We start from the raw sequence: 15,014 nt of genomic DNA, 5'->3' as shown, positions 1-15,014 counted from the left end.
GACACACAGACACACAGACACACAGACACACAGACACACAGACACACAGACACACAGACACACAGACACACAGACACAATTTGTTGTGGACTACATTGAACTGACAAGTGTTTGTCTAATCGATGCTGCAGGGAAATTTCCTATCATAGGACAGCTTGTACACAGATCAAATTATAATGATCTATGTGCCAGTCAGTCCAAATGCAAAGCCAGTTAAACTTCAGATCCTTTGCAAAGCCAGTTAACTTCAGATCCTTCTTAATCATGTGATTAACTACCTACCCCCATTACATTTGTGAGCTACAAAATCCAGCTATACATTTCTATATATACCTACAATTTCCTTCATCTCCAGCTTACCTTAAAGAGCCCTTGCAGGTTGTTTCCATATTTTGGAAAGAACTGGCTTTCAGTGTGATACTGCAGAATAGCATCGGATCTCCACTTGTTGAGAGGCGTGTTATTGGGGACATGCCAAACGGCTATATCCTCAGCACTGATGTCAAAGTATCCAGGATTCTAATGAAAGAAAACAGCGACAGAAGTAATGCATCCAAAAAAGGCCAGGCTGAGTGATCTTGTAAAAACAAACCTGTACAATTAGATGAGTGCATTGCAACACAATATAGAATGCAAGGGAATGGAGTAAGGAACTAGCCAATCAGTAAATATGAAGTTAAAAAAAAGTCATATCTGTCAACTGTAAACCTGTAAAATAAAAACAATTAAAAAAAAAAAATCAATCTATGCAAGCAGATAGATGCTCCCAGCATTAAGGTAGTGGACTGACCGCACTTTTTTTTCATGTTTCACAAACACTAAGATAATGTGCAACAGTAATACAGTCCAAAACTTCAGGTATTCGTTCCTCTTCAATAAAGGAAGAAACAGGAGTAGTTAGTGGAATAACTTGGCTTTAATTTACAAGCACTGTTGTCCACCAACTGGAATACAGCAGCTTTAACCCATGGAAAACCAATACAAAATGGTTAGAAAGACCTTCTATATAGCCCACCTTATCACGAAAGGGTTCGCATCTCGAGAGGTCATTGTGCCCCTCTACTCGTCACTCATCAGCCCGATAATTGAACACAATGCCCCTTTTGGGATGTATCTTACCAGACACCTGCAGCAACTGGAGAGACCCCAAAAGTACTCACCAACAGGATCATGGGCTACAAACAGATGTCCTATGCAGCTCGACTAAAGAAACTCCAGCTCTACTCAGTTGCTTACCACCTACTCAGAGGCGATCTATGCCAGACGTACAAAGCCATGTCAAACCCAGAATTAATGGACATGTTCCACCTCAAAAAATCCAAGTACCTTAGAGCTACACGCTCCAGGGACCTAAACCTCAGCACAAAAATAGGACATGCTGGAGGGACAGATTCATTTCCCAGAGGCTCCCCTCACTCTAAGAGAATCCCAATTATGTTAGACATAGCCCCTCTTAAAGCAAAATCTGGATGCATGGATGGGAAATCGCAAATTCACCCCTGGGATCTCTTCTGTGTCCCTGCTAGACAGGGACACAGTAAACTAATCTTAAAAGGGTACCTTCTGTGACCTACTTTAGAGACACAGTAGGCTAATCTAATAGGGAGGCGGAAGCCAAATACACTCTGGCTAGGCTTATAAATGCCCTAGGGCAGATAGCCTAGTATCTACCTATGAACCTATAAAAAAAAAGCACAAAATCACAACTTATGAACAACCTCATGCATGAGCCATCTAGCCTGAAACTACAAGATAACCTGCAACACAAGTCAATTTTTTTGCAATCCAAACCAAGTCCAAATAAATTGAAGTGCAAAACTAGTAATTAACTGCCTTCAGACAGGGACAAGGTGTCTGAAAACTCATTTCCTTGGTTCTATATATCCTTTAGTGAAGAACCTTCCAAAAGGAGTAATAAACTATAAAGAGCTGAAGTAAAGGAGTGTCAACAGGCACAAACACAACACCCACTGCTACACAAATCAATAAAAACTAATCATAAGTATTAACAAGCATTTTCACCCACAGGGTGATTTAGCATGACAGCGGTCTTTCTGGCAAAGAATGTTTCCAAACGTGGCAGCCCTGGGATGCAGCTACTAATTATCTATGTGCTCTTGCACAGAAACTGAATAGAGGCTGAGCAGGTCAAGTAATGGGTAGTAAAGTAGGGAAAATGTACACCAAGTTATGTACAACCATTCAGTTCTAATACAACAGGGCTGTTAGTACTACATAGCCATGTTCAACACACACATACATATTTTTTACTACATAGCCATGTTCAACACATACATATTTTTTTTTTTTTTATTTATTTGTGTATAAATCTGTAGAGCCTGATTGTAGCTGTATGGGTGTCTGCATGTGTATCCATGAGAGAACGTGTGTACACTTGAGAGAATACCTACATGAATGTAGGTGTAGGCACACTCCATGGGAGTTGTTTGAAGGTGCCTATGCAACTTTTGTATGAGCTGTGGGACAAACTAGCACTGTTAGGTTTAACACTGCATTTTGATTGCAAGACATGTATGAGGCACTAACTAGGTTTGTTCAGTACAGCTTTAATACACCTGAATCAACTAGTTGTCACACTATGCCCAAATCTTTGTTCACATGCTTCTGCATTTTATTTTACACACGGGAACATTTGTCCTCAAAATGCTGCTTTTCTTCTATTTTTTATAAAATGTGGATGTAAAGCAACTGTATATATTAACATACTGGAAATGTCTCGCACTCATGTTTGCGATTTCTTTTGTACCCACTTTGGGATATTCTCTTCCCCTGGGTTGTCTATCCATTAGATACAACAGGGCAAAGAATATAGAATAAAGGGATAAAAGAAATTAACAATTGTATGTAAATCTGAATCATTTGAAGGGGACTTTAGGTGTGCCTTAAATATTTTAAGGACCTGTTAGCAAAGGAAATCCTGAGCCCATGTCATATGCATGCATGTGTACACACATTTCTGAACCAGTTGTATGCACACACAGACCTATTTGCCTTACCTTATAGTCATCACTGGTTGCACCTGTTGCTGTACCAAATGTGGCCAGATTGACCCAGTTTCCATCTCCTGCTGGATACTCTTGCTGGTTTCCTTGTGTGCTTGTCCAGCGATCTCCATTGGTGCATTTTCCCTCCACATTGTTTTCATGAACACTGGCCACAAGGGTCCAGCCCCCACCATTGGTAGTCATGTCACAGAATGTCTGATAGACCTCACCATCTTCAGTAGTTAGCTGGTACAAGCCATCTGCAAAGTAATAAAAAGAATTTAAGAAAAATAGCTGCATGTTCTTTAAAAATATTGAGTGCACATTGGGAGACTTCTGATGGAATGCTGAATGGTGACAAACTGCTGATCACTAGGAATACTGAATGGTGACAAACTGCTGATCACTAGTGAGATGTCCAAAAGATACAAATTAAAAAGCTGCTCAGTGAAGGCCAGAATTCATAGACAAGTCACATAGCATGCAGCCTACTTGTGCCAGCGTGAGCAACCTGCAGACTGTTGCAGGGCAGTAGCGACACACAGGTACTTGTTGCCCTCCTGCAGCAATCCCAAATGCAAAACAGAAGCTATATACAAATGACTGCAAAACAACATTAACATTTATTCAAGGTGAACAGAATCAGGATTCATATTCAGAGAAAATTTCACAACTGTGCAAACCTGACTATATACAAATGCAAAGTGTACAGAAAAGGGTTTGTGTACAGCAAATGCACCATACTCTAGCCATTTTCTAGCCATTTGTCACTGGTTCCTGCTGTCTATGCCATCTGTCAACACCGTTACTGGTTGACAGTTTATCCATGAAATTAAGACAATCACATATGGCATCAAGAGGAATGTGTGGTCTTCCCATATAGCTCTTTGCATACTGGCTATCAGGACCTTGCTGAAAACAAAGGACATTTCACAGCATCCATCTTCTCGAATAAAGTTCTGATGTACAATGGTTGTGCATGGAGGGGGATCCTATATGGTTTCCATAGCACACCATAGGAAAGTGCTGACACCTGTGCATGCCTTCCATGACATCTTCCACTTTAGAGACCCTATGGTAGAAAAAGGAAATGGATAATACAGTTCCCTGGAGGGGTAGAGGAGCTAAACAGGAATTATTCTGGGTTCAAGGAACGTTGAACAAATCTCCCAGTGTTGTTAAAGTGCCTCATTTTTGTAACTTTTAATCATAATCAGATTTCTCCAATAGCCTGTAATCAAAGTCACTATTGTATTGCTTCATACTAGATACCCATCTACTGAATAACTATTTAGTCACAAGTTTTAGTAAAATTGTTGGTTGCCCAATAGAACAACCTTCTACAAGTACAACAACTTAACCCATTACAAGACTTAGTTGCAAATTGTATGACTGCCTGTAAATGCACCAGTAACATGTACAAAGCACTTGCATTACATACCCAAACAGCAGCATCATGTAATGAGTCTTCCATTTGAAGCAGACTTCTAATATCAAACTATATGAACATGTAAATAAAACTCATTTTTACTGTATAGCTACCTTAAGGATCTTTCTCCCCAATTTCTAATCCCTTTTTCTCCACACTTTCCCATTACTTTCCCATTATATACTCCTATATTTCTTATGTTTCTCCTTACCTGTAATATCCTGGGATCCTCGGTTTTCTACTATAGTCATGACAGGATATCTTGTCTGCCATATAGAACTAGTTCAGTTAATATGCTAGGTGCAATTCCACATGCATGGTGGTGCTCAGTTATTAGACTATTTCCCAAGTTAAAGGAAACAAGTTACACTGCAAGATGCAGTACCTTTAAGTATGCTTTCTACTGGACACATCTCATCAGCACTTTTGCCATTGTAAGTGTATTTTCCATTTAAGTTGCTTATCTATCCTGTGGCAGGCTAGCCGCCCAGTGGTGTTAATACTGGCTCAAGGCAATAGTCAATATGATGCCCAGCCCCATGTACAAAATAGGGGAGAGGGAGGGTTGATGCTGCCGATGCCAATTTAAGCTCAAATGCAAGTATGTTTGTCTTTGCACTTTAATTATATATATATATATATATATATATATATATATATATATATATATATATATATATATATATATATATATATATATATATACACACACACACACACACACACACACACAAATATATATATTATATATAAATAAAATACATTAAATAAAACAAGACATGTATATAAAATTGTGCATATTGTATGCATGTGAGCCATGACCTGAGACTGCACAGTAATTGATCATGTGTCATAGTATCCAGGCAGTTTACCAGATTCATGCATTTTGTAAGCATCAACTGTATTACTACTTCCTGCCAAATTCCAGTGACATCTAGCTGGTAAGTGCAGGTAATGCAGAACAATGCCACTATCCATTTAAAGGTTGGGCATCAGGCTGGCAACTCCAGAAAAATACACTGCCAATCATTAGCTGACTGGAACTCCACTGTGGTGACCCCTAACCTGGAAAAGTAGAAAGACATTAGTAACACCCCCACATACTACACCTGCTACATCATGGAACCCAGAGAACAGCCAAACTCCTGGATAATGCAAGATATTCATAATATGCAACCTAGAACACCCATCTAAAGCTAACCACAGCTTGCAGGGTGTGCTTAGCACATTGCTGGTCTTATAGTGCAGACACATGCAGGACAGTCCCAGAACTACAGCTGGTTTGTGCCCCCCCCCCCCCAACACATACAAAAAGCAAGGAAGGTGCAGCAGTATCATAACCCGACGAGAATGTAGTACAACTTCAAATGGCAGCTGCATAACATACCCAGAGTAGCAAGTGTAGTACACACCAGCAGTTTCCCCGATAACCTGAGTGACAATGTGGCATCACATCAAAAATGATGCACACAGTATACATACTAAGCCATTCCCCATACTAATCAAGCTCCCAGTCAGAAAACTCTGAAACAAAACTGCCAAATCTGCTCAAATAATGCTGCAGGGCTATTCATTGCCAGGCCTTTAAACTGACCTCAGGTCACAACTAGTCTCAGTCTATAAACTCATGAGACCAGAGTGCCCTTCCCTGGGTAATATTTTCCAACTCTACACACCTGATCAACCTATTTGCTCAACAGGAAAATTGTTACTATCCACTACAAAGTCAAGCAATGCCTCTGGGGACTCTATACTCCCAAGATCTGGCACTCAGTTCCATATTTTATTACAGCACTGCAAAACACCAAAGACCTTCACAAGCTTATAAAAGAATGGCTCCTCACTGGAGCTTCAGCAGTGGTTATTCAGCCTGGAGAAGATCATTCCTCTTGTACCCTTCCCTCTTAGATGGTCTTCTAAAATACTCCATAGCTGTACTCCTGCAATAAATTTCCCTAGGCATCTACCCATTTATATGTAGCCTACAGCTGGTCTCCCACCACTTCTTCCTTTAAGTATGAAGCTCTAATCTCTGGTGTTATTGGCTCACTGTAATGGTCTAAACAAGTTCATGCTCAAAACTTTAGAATTCCATGCTTCATGATCCAAACCCAACATTAACTTTTGTAAGTGGATTAGGGTATTCAAGATCTTCTGAAGTGACTGAAGTCCCTGATGACTAGTGCTCCCAAACTATTGCAGTATTTGCTAGTTAGTAGAGTGTTTAGGTATACCTCCCATGCACACAGACATTACCACACACTCAGTTGCACTTCTGCAGACATCGGACCCATTCAGTCGCATACATACTCATGCGATGCAAATACTTAATTACAATATTCTAGGACTAACATGAACACAGACTTGAGGGGAAAAACATTTAAAACAGTCATGTATAAAACTTTCCCACACATACCAACTGAAAAAATGACATGCATTACTATTGCTGCCAATAATGATGTAGTATGTAAATAAATTTAAGCATACTGGGACCAATTAAAAAGGTTGGTAGGAGAAGTCAGTCTATATAAAATGGGTATGAAACTGACCAAATGCTAACCACTTCTGCATCATATCTGCTCAATGAGTAAAAAGAGCCAGTACTGACTACCTGGGCCTTGCACTAATACCTGTTGCACATCCCAGCCATGGTGGGTGTGTGCAAAGGGTTTGTGAATTAAATAGGAACAATTCTCAACAGTAGTTCAAAAATCTCCAGGTGCACATCTCCTTACCAAACCTGAACAAAAATCAGATGGTTTAGGAAAATTTTTACTTGGGAAAGACTGTTTGGTTACCCAAACAAGTGTTCAGCAGAGTACAGTGGACAATGGAAAGGAGATGTTAATACCCTGGAATATTGTATCCTTTGGAGATGCACATTAACAGTGATGCAGATGTCATGCTTTAAATCAGTTAAAGCATGTGTTACCACTCTGCAGCCAATTAGCTGCACTTTTCTTCATTCATCAGGCTTCAGACCTAGCTTAGCCTCACATGGACTTAACATGACCAAGTTATTGGGCCACGGAGGAGGAGGACACTGCTGCAGCACCATACTGCCCTGCTGCAGCACCATACTGCCCAACCCATAACACCCTGCTCAGCTTTGCAGTGGCTACCTCTGGGAGGAGTAGGCCCATTTCCACACCTGCAACCCTCCCATACAAGCTATACACTGCAAACAGTTTACAGCTCTTAACAGTTATTGCAGCAAGCCTAGGCTGACTCTTCCCCTCATGTTGGGCACACTGACAACTGCCACTCATTTCTTAGCCACTAAACATGGGTTTGTCTGGTATAGTAGGGGCTTCCTACCTGTGCCATGGGTCTTTAATTTGCAATTTTTATAAAACATTGTGTCCTGTTTTGAAAAAGTTTAGTAAAGAATGGGAGAATTCCTTTCTGTTTAGGATAGAAGTGCTGCATATCCACAATTTACATTCTCAGAGCAAAAGCGCACAATTAGGATGGTGCATCAGTTTCTGCATCAATGCTTTGCTATGTCAAAGAAATGTGCACTTAACATGTCTGCAAGTCCCATTACATCTCTCCTATCATGCCCTTTTGAATCAACTGCCATAGTTGGCACAAAAGGTGATGCCTTGTATAGAACCCCCCCCCCCCCCAGTAATTCAAGACATCCAGAGCTGAGGATAAATAGTCTCACAGCAAGTCTTGAAATCATTTCACAGCTGCAATTTGATCTGCCAGTTATACTGCTTGCAGCTGCAAGGACCAATTGGCAGTTTTACCACATGACAAATTGAGCACATCCATGTGCTATTTAAGCAGCCACTTTAAATGGTAAAAGACGGACTTGCAGGGACTGAATGATATCTACAGTGCTGACCATGTCCACAGTAGCTTGTAACCAGAACCACCCCTTTTGTCCCATCGCTAATCAGGTCTACAGCAGCTTGTAACCAGAACCGCCCCTTTTGTCCCATCCTAAATGGATTTTAACTGCACATCAGCAACCCACTGAATCTACCATAGTTGCATATTGCTGCATTACGCAGCTACATTCTGCTCAGTTGAGCAAAACTGCTTTGGGTTCAACATGGCCAACAGCTGCTACTATCTAGAGAAAAACTAGAGATTCTCTGAATGTACAATGGAACTTCCCTACTAGCAAGCACATCTGGGATTCATTGGTGCCCAATTTATATAGGCTACACCCACATCCCCCCACTAGCGTGTACAACACTGCTGTGGCAAGCAGCAAGATTTTAATTGCTGCTTCATTAAAGTAGTGATGTTTTAAGAATTACTTTTGCTTAGTATAAAATGCCTGTAAAAAGCAAAAAAGTCCCAGTTCTCATGTAGAAATCAAATTCACAGATCCCAGTATATGGCCCATCACCACTTAAAACAGAAAATGGTTGGTTAAGGTAGCATGAGGATTCCCTCAGACAAGTCATACATTTTGGTTCTGCCTCCTAGCTAGTTATTCCAGCTCCAAGATTGATATTTCTGTAGAAGCAATGATGTGGCAGCACCCAATTGGACTGCTGTGCGAATTTCTATTGGGGAGATGTCCAATATTGCTGCTGCAGAATTTATGATCAGTCTTGATATGAAAGCTAGTGGGATGCCTTAGGCTGATTGTGACAAGCACAAACTAATGCCCATCATGTCCAGGCCAAGTTGAGGGCAGTGGGCACAATATAGTATTCATTTTGCATTATATATGTGGTTTTGCTAATATTCAGTGCTTATGTTGATCTCCAAAGTCATTCATAAAATCATCATATTTATCTAGTGTACCCAGATGGTCAATGTGTGAATGTAGTTGCATCAGAAGATAACCATAGAGAAAGGACGTGTACAAGTATAAATTTTCATGTTTATGGTTGGAAACAAGATTTAGTTGTAAGCTTAGTTTGTGCCCCTCAATTCTAAGTGCCCCTCAAACCACTACACAGTAAACAAATTTTTCCTGTGAGAGTTTTGTTCCCCCTACCATCAGCCTGTGTTTTCCACTTTTGTTCTTAGTAAAATGTGCATTTTAGGAATATACAAGAGTTGCTGAGATGGTAATCTGAAAATATGCCCATGAATTCATTAAAAGTTCTGGCTTAACTAGAAAGGCCCTTCTCCCATGACATGCCAGTTTGAGATTCAGAAACTGGATCCCTGACAAGTTAGGACCACGTTCAGTTAAATGTTCCAGGATTGTAATTAACTACAATTGATTATCATACTAACCTGGTGCTCATACAGGCAGTGGCATTCAGTTAAATGTTCCAGGATTGTAATCATCATACTAACCTGGTGCTCATACAGGCAGTGGCATTCCCCCTGGTCACTTTCAACAGCCACCCCTGGACCTTTTTCTACCCACCATTTCCTTGCACCTCTGATTTAGAGTCATTACAGCACGTTAATCTTAGGCTCTGGGGGTCTAGCATATCCCCCCACGATCACCATTACAATGCTAGTGCTGTCACAGAACTTTAAAGACTCATCCATGGTGGCCTAGTGGTCCCCCCATACCACATTTCCTGTCTGGTGGTTCCCCCACCCATGATCTCCAGATTAGAACTAGTGCCATTTTAGCACTTTAAATGTAATCCCTGCTGTACAGTTTACCCCATCCAATTCTCATTAATATGCCCTTACCAAACTATTTCTTGGAACTCAGCCATGTAGATGCCTTCCTGGAGGCAGTTCTGCAGATACAGCACAAAGCTAATTGGCACGCACCTCTCCCCATGAATGCCTCATTAGTATTCAACATGGCTGCAGGGCCAGCCCTTCGCAGTGTTGCATTATCTTCATGTTGAAGGACTATACATCATGTATGTATGGTTGCTGAAGCAGAGAAAGGTACTATGATGTTCAATGTCACAGTACCTTCAAAACGTCAGCCCATTTGGTAGGTTTGAAGACAGTGCATTCTGGTTTGAATGCCCACTTGCCTTTTAAGGTATGGGCCAAAATAAAGTTAATCCTGCCTGCATTGCAAAATATGTAAATTAGGTTAGAATACATCTAGCCATTTCAGACTTTCTGAAGTTAAATTTTATATTATGACCATACGATCCACATTTCTGCAGGTGGCAAGCACCCCCCCCCCCCAATCACATTATGGTGGGGATTGGAAATTTGCTCTTTCCCCAATGCAGTGTGATTCAAGAGTTGGCACACAATTAGGTGTGTGTGTGGGGGGGGGGGGCTGGGGGGTCAGGTGGATTTGCTCCTGTCACAGTCAAGACTTTCCCAGTGAACAAAATGTCAATAAGGCAGTGAAGTTTTAGTATTAGAGAATGTGAGCATGTAAAAAAAAAAAACAAGACAGTATTACACCTTTAAATTGGTTACCACCGGAATAATGGACCACAATTAATAGATCTTACCTTTCTTGACTTTGTACTTTTCTAACAGTTCTTTGCAGCTTCTTGCTACATATGTCTGCTGGCATTTCCCTTCCTTGCCATTTGCAAATAGATCACCTGCAGAGTCATCACAGCAGCCCATAACACTCTCAAGCAGGACACTTTTTTGAATTCTCAGGTTGCAAATAGGATCATCTGTTGGGAAACAATTAGCAACGTTCAATAAAACATCACACAAAGTAGGCTACACACCAAGTCAAGGCACCACTTCTGAAGGTGAGAAGTTTGGTATAAAGCATGGCAGACGTGGGCAGTGTCTTACAAAAAGTACTTTTCCTTTTTACCCTTAACCATTACGATAGTATTATCCCACTTATTCTAGACCAGTACGAAGATTCACATTCACAAATAGTGGTTTGCCTTGATGCCTGTCTATGAAATAAGGCACCACCCCTGAACATTTGTTGACATGCCCCTTCAACTGTGGGGTTGTACTACATCCAAAAATTGAATATACTGCACATCAAAACAAAGGGATGCAAACTTATCAGATGGCGCCTTTGGTTTTCCTGTCATTGCAACAGCTTGTGATACTAGGTCGTTGGCTGTAGTCTCACCATTTTTATTTAGAAAAACCACTTTCGAAACATTACCACTCTGACCCCACAAACCTGTCAGCCATCAGCCCCATCCTATCCAATTGGCCCATTTGTTCCCTATCACTAGGGAGAGTCTACCAATAAGAGACAGCTACTGAGAGTGCTTCAAGCCCTACTGTCTCCCTTGGCACCAGACTTGGAGCCACAGAATGACATGCAATTGCTAGTCTGTGCTGGTCATTCCTTGCTTCCACTATGGACACTCTGCAAGCAGTGCCACTAGTCTCAAGTACAGAAAGTGGTTTCCTTGACTGACAAATTACACTTAGTGTGCTCCCACATGGCTACCACCACCTCCTGGAAGTGGCATATGCCACTTGGTTGCAAATTGTAAACAATGAAGTGCCACTAGTCAAAATATCAAACACATGGCTTGCATGATTCCAGTGTCAGCCACGTCTTACAGCTAGCAATATATTTTGGTATTATACAAGTCCTGGTTTGAGTCAAGTCGACACAAGATCACAATTAACCTGCTACTGCATAATTTAATGCAGTACGAGTTTAATTTTACTATAATCAGAGTAGCCAAGGCACTGTGAAGAAAGACAATAAATGGTCAGAGGAGATGTCAGCAACATGTCACAATTAGAACTAAAATAATGCTAACAAAGGCAGTAATGTAAAAAGGATAAAGTGTGGTTATGTGGCAAGGTCCAATAAACCTGCAGGATCAGTGCAGTAACAACTATATGGGCATGGCAAGCTAGTGAGACTTCAGAAGTTGTATTCCTGGCTCAAGAAGCAAGGGCCATGCATTTGTACCATGGATTTCCTCACTGTAATCCCATTGCCCCTTTGGTATGAGCAGTGGAAGATTAAGTGCAACTCAGGCCCCATGGCCCGATCTGTTCAGACCATTGTTCTCCCATGCATATTTAGGACCATGCATAAATTCATCTGTATTTTTGAACATTTTTTCCACTAAGCTGCGAGAAGAATTCAATGACAGATACTCATTTTAGGACATTTCAGCCATAAAAGGACACTCAAACTGCTGTGACCATAACCCAAATCCTTCTGTATTCAGCTATGGTCACTGTACTGACTGGACAGCTTTCTGACTATTAAAATGGCCAAAACAAAGATATTCCAATTTGCTTTACATATACATCACTAGTCCTGCAAAGACAAAGCTCAACAGGGTCAGTCATTTTTATCCAGACATCCCCAAATTAGCTACATTGACTGAATTCTTGTCCGATGTCTGGGTAAAAACAATGTAACATTTCAGGCCACCATTGTAAAGTACTGTCTTACTGCATGCACATCCTGCAAAGCCCGATGACAGTTCCAAAAAGGATGAACAAGATCATAAAGACAGTTAAGACTGTACAAGCCTTATGAAGGGCTCGATTACATGAACTAAATCACCAGCTTCACACCATTCTGCCTAAAATAGTGTAGTCAGTAGCTGTAGCTCAGCCCAGTTCAGGTTTGCTGTCTCTGGGGCCTGGTTGTTTGCAGTGTTTGTTCTGAGCACATGTTCCAGGCCATCTTGGCTTAGCAGAATCCTTTCACTTTAAAGACTGGCTACTCTAGGGCTTCTGGAGTAAGCACTTATTGGTTCTTTTGAGCTTTAAGTTGTTTAAGTTGTACCTTCTGGAATTTAAGCCCTACCGTCGAGGGGATTTCTCTATACACACTGAGCTAAGTGGAGGGGCACTGACCACAACTCGTGATATACAGTAAATATCCTTTTTTGCTCATTTTTACTAATTAGTGTATTCTAGCCATTTATAGTGCTTGGTCTGCAGAGTACTTTGTACTGTATTATTGCAATATTATTGCAATAAACTAATCTGCATGGTTGTACTAAACTTGTTTGCTTTACAGTGCCTGTAAAATCACGTTTGTTACAGTCACACTGTTTGTAAAGCTTTAGCTAGTTTCACTGTGAAAGTTAAATGGAAATTTTCTCTAGTTGTTCTGACTTCCTGCCAAGGAGTGTATAACCGGTTTGCAGTTAAAACAAGTCTCCTTGCTCCTTTATCGGTTTAAAACTTTTAGTGGCTCATTGCTGTTCTGCTGTGAAACATTTTCTGCCTAAAATAGTGTAGCTATTAGCTGTAGCATAGTTTCCCACCCTTCCTTTTATTGCCTTTATACTTCGTGGCTTTGCAGTTGCCCACCCCTACTGTAAATTTGATCTGTGACACTGTCATGTCATTAGCTCATTCTACCAAATACAGAACATTTGAGAAGGCCAACCCCCTTAGTTTAACCTTGAATTATCTTCTGTTCCTTTCTCCCTACTTTATTCAGCTGCTTGCTGCTATTTGTGTTCAACTCTTACTTCATCTTGTTTTTTTCTGCTAAAGTGTTAAATTGCATCTTCCCTGCTGCATTAATTACTTTAACCCATTTAAATTTTAAGTGTTATTCTAAGCCTCTGTTTCGGTTTAAGCACTTGGGCTTTAGGCCTACCCCTTAGCTCTCCCTGGCTTCTCTTTTGCAGATTGACAAGTATGGATGGACAGTTTAGGATTTCTCCTGCCAGCCTGGTTTGATATGGGTATCCAGAGTGTAGCAGCTGCCTCATGTACAGACAACCAATCTACCACCACCTAGGAACACAATTTGAGAGAGATGCAATTACATAGAGAAGCTAGTCTACTCTCCCCACAAGCCAGTACATATGGCACAGGGACGCATAGTCCATACTAGTCTCGCAATTACCAAGACCTAACCATAAACCAAAACATATATTAGGCATAGGAGACTCATTTGAGAGAGACAGACCTGCCTCTCACCAGGCTGTACAAGGAGAAAGTTATTTAGTCAGGTGCCAGAATCTACCACATCACACATGCACTCAAGTCTCACGGTTATGACTGTCAGTCCATGTTGGGGTGAATGACTATGTATACCTTCCTGGACTATATGAAGAGAAACACGACTGAACTCCCTGAATGTACGAGTCCCAGGCAGGTATATCCCTAGCCTTAAGCAGCATTCTACCATCACCCAGAATGATGCCTTGATACAAAAAGTGACTATTTTCTGTTGTCGTCCCAGGGGAATCTAGTACCAGACAGCCTGGGAAAATGTGACAGACCATGATGCTTTGATAGAGATGGCCTGCATCTGTCTCACTTGGACTTCAGGCTTCTGGCAAAGGCCCTTGCCTCTCCCAGTGTAGTTTTAGGAAAAGTCATAAGGTCAATACTAACAAAAATTAACAAAATGCAAGTTAAAGGTCTAAACATGAAACTGCACTCATCATTGAAAGCATTCTTTACTCTGGAAGATGAAGACATCTGCAGTCACAGAAACCTGGTTCTAAGCTGTGGAAACATCCTATCATTCAGACCCCAAATTGTAGGCGGCAAAGCCAAAGTAGGTGGAGTTTTCAATAAAGCCATACATACAGGCTGGTCAAAAGTATGATGCACAGGAGACAACTAAGTACAGTTAACCACTGACAAGACCACTTTTCAAATTATGGCTAGCTACAGGCCCCCAAATTTGACTCAAAGATGCCCACTCCACCTATCTGGACCTCTTCAAATATTATCAAGAAGCAACTTTACCTTGATCCTGGGCGACAAATTACCCAACCAGACTGGAAAAACTAGTT

At 41.0% G+C, this 15,014-nt stretch overlaps 1 protein-coding gene across 1 annotated transcript in view; it reads right to left on the bottom strand.

Annotated features, from left to right (window-relative positions):
• LOC122791270 (intelectin-1a-like) overlaps positions 1–15,014 on the bottom strand; it is a 181,602-nt gene that overhangs the window by 89,367 nt on the left and 77,221 nt on the right. The window contains exons 3-5 of the mRNA XM_044058941.1: positions 10,797–10,970; positions 3,018–3,265; positions 361–519 (exon numbers count right to left, since the gene is read on the bottom strand). Coding sequence (XP_043914876.1) covers positions 361–519; positions 3,018–3,265; positions 10,797–10,970 — 581 coding nt within the window. The remainder of the gene's footprint in view (positions 1–360; positions 520–3,017; positions 3,266–10,796; positions 10,971–15,014) is intronic.

This window comes from Protopterus annectens, chromosome 17.part0 (genome assembly GCF_019279795.1).
Source record: "Protopterus annectens isolate FY-2018-M chromosome 17.part0, PAN1.0, whole genome shotgun sequence".
Lineage (NCBI taxonomy): Eukaryota > Metazoa > Chordata > Ceratodontiformes > Protopteridae > Protopterus > Protopterus annectens.
Note: the sequence above shows the minus strand (reverse complement) of the source record. Positions and strands in the feature narration are given on the sequence as shown.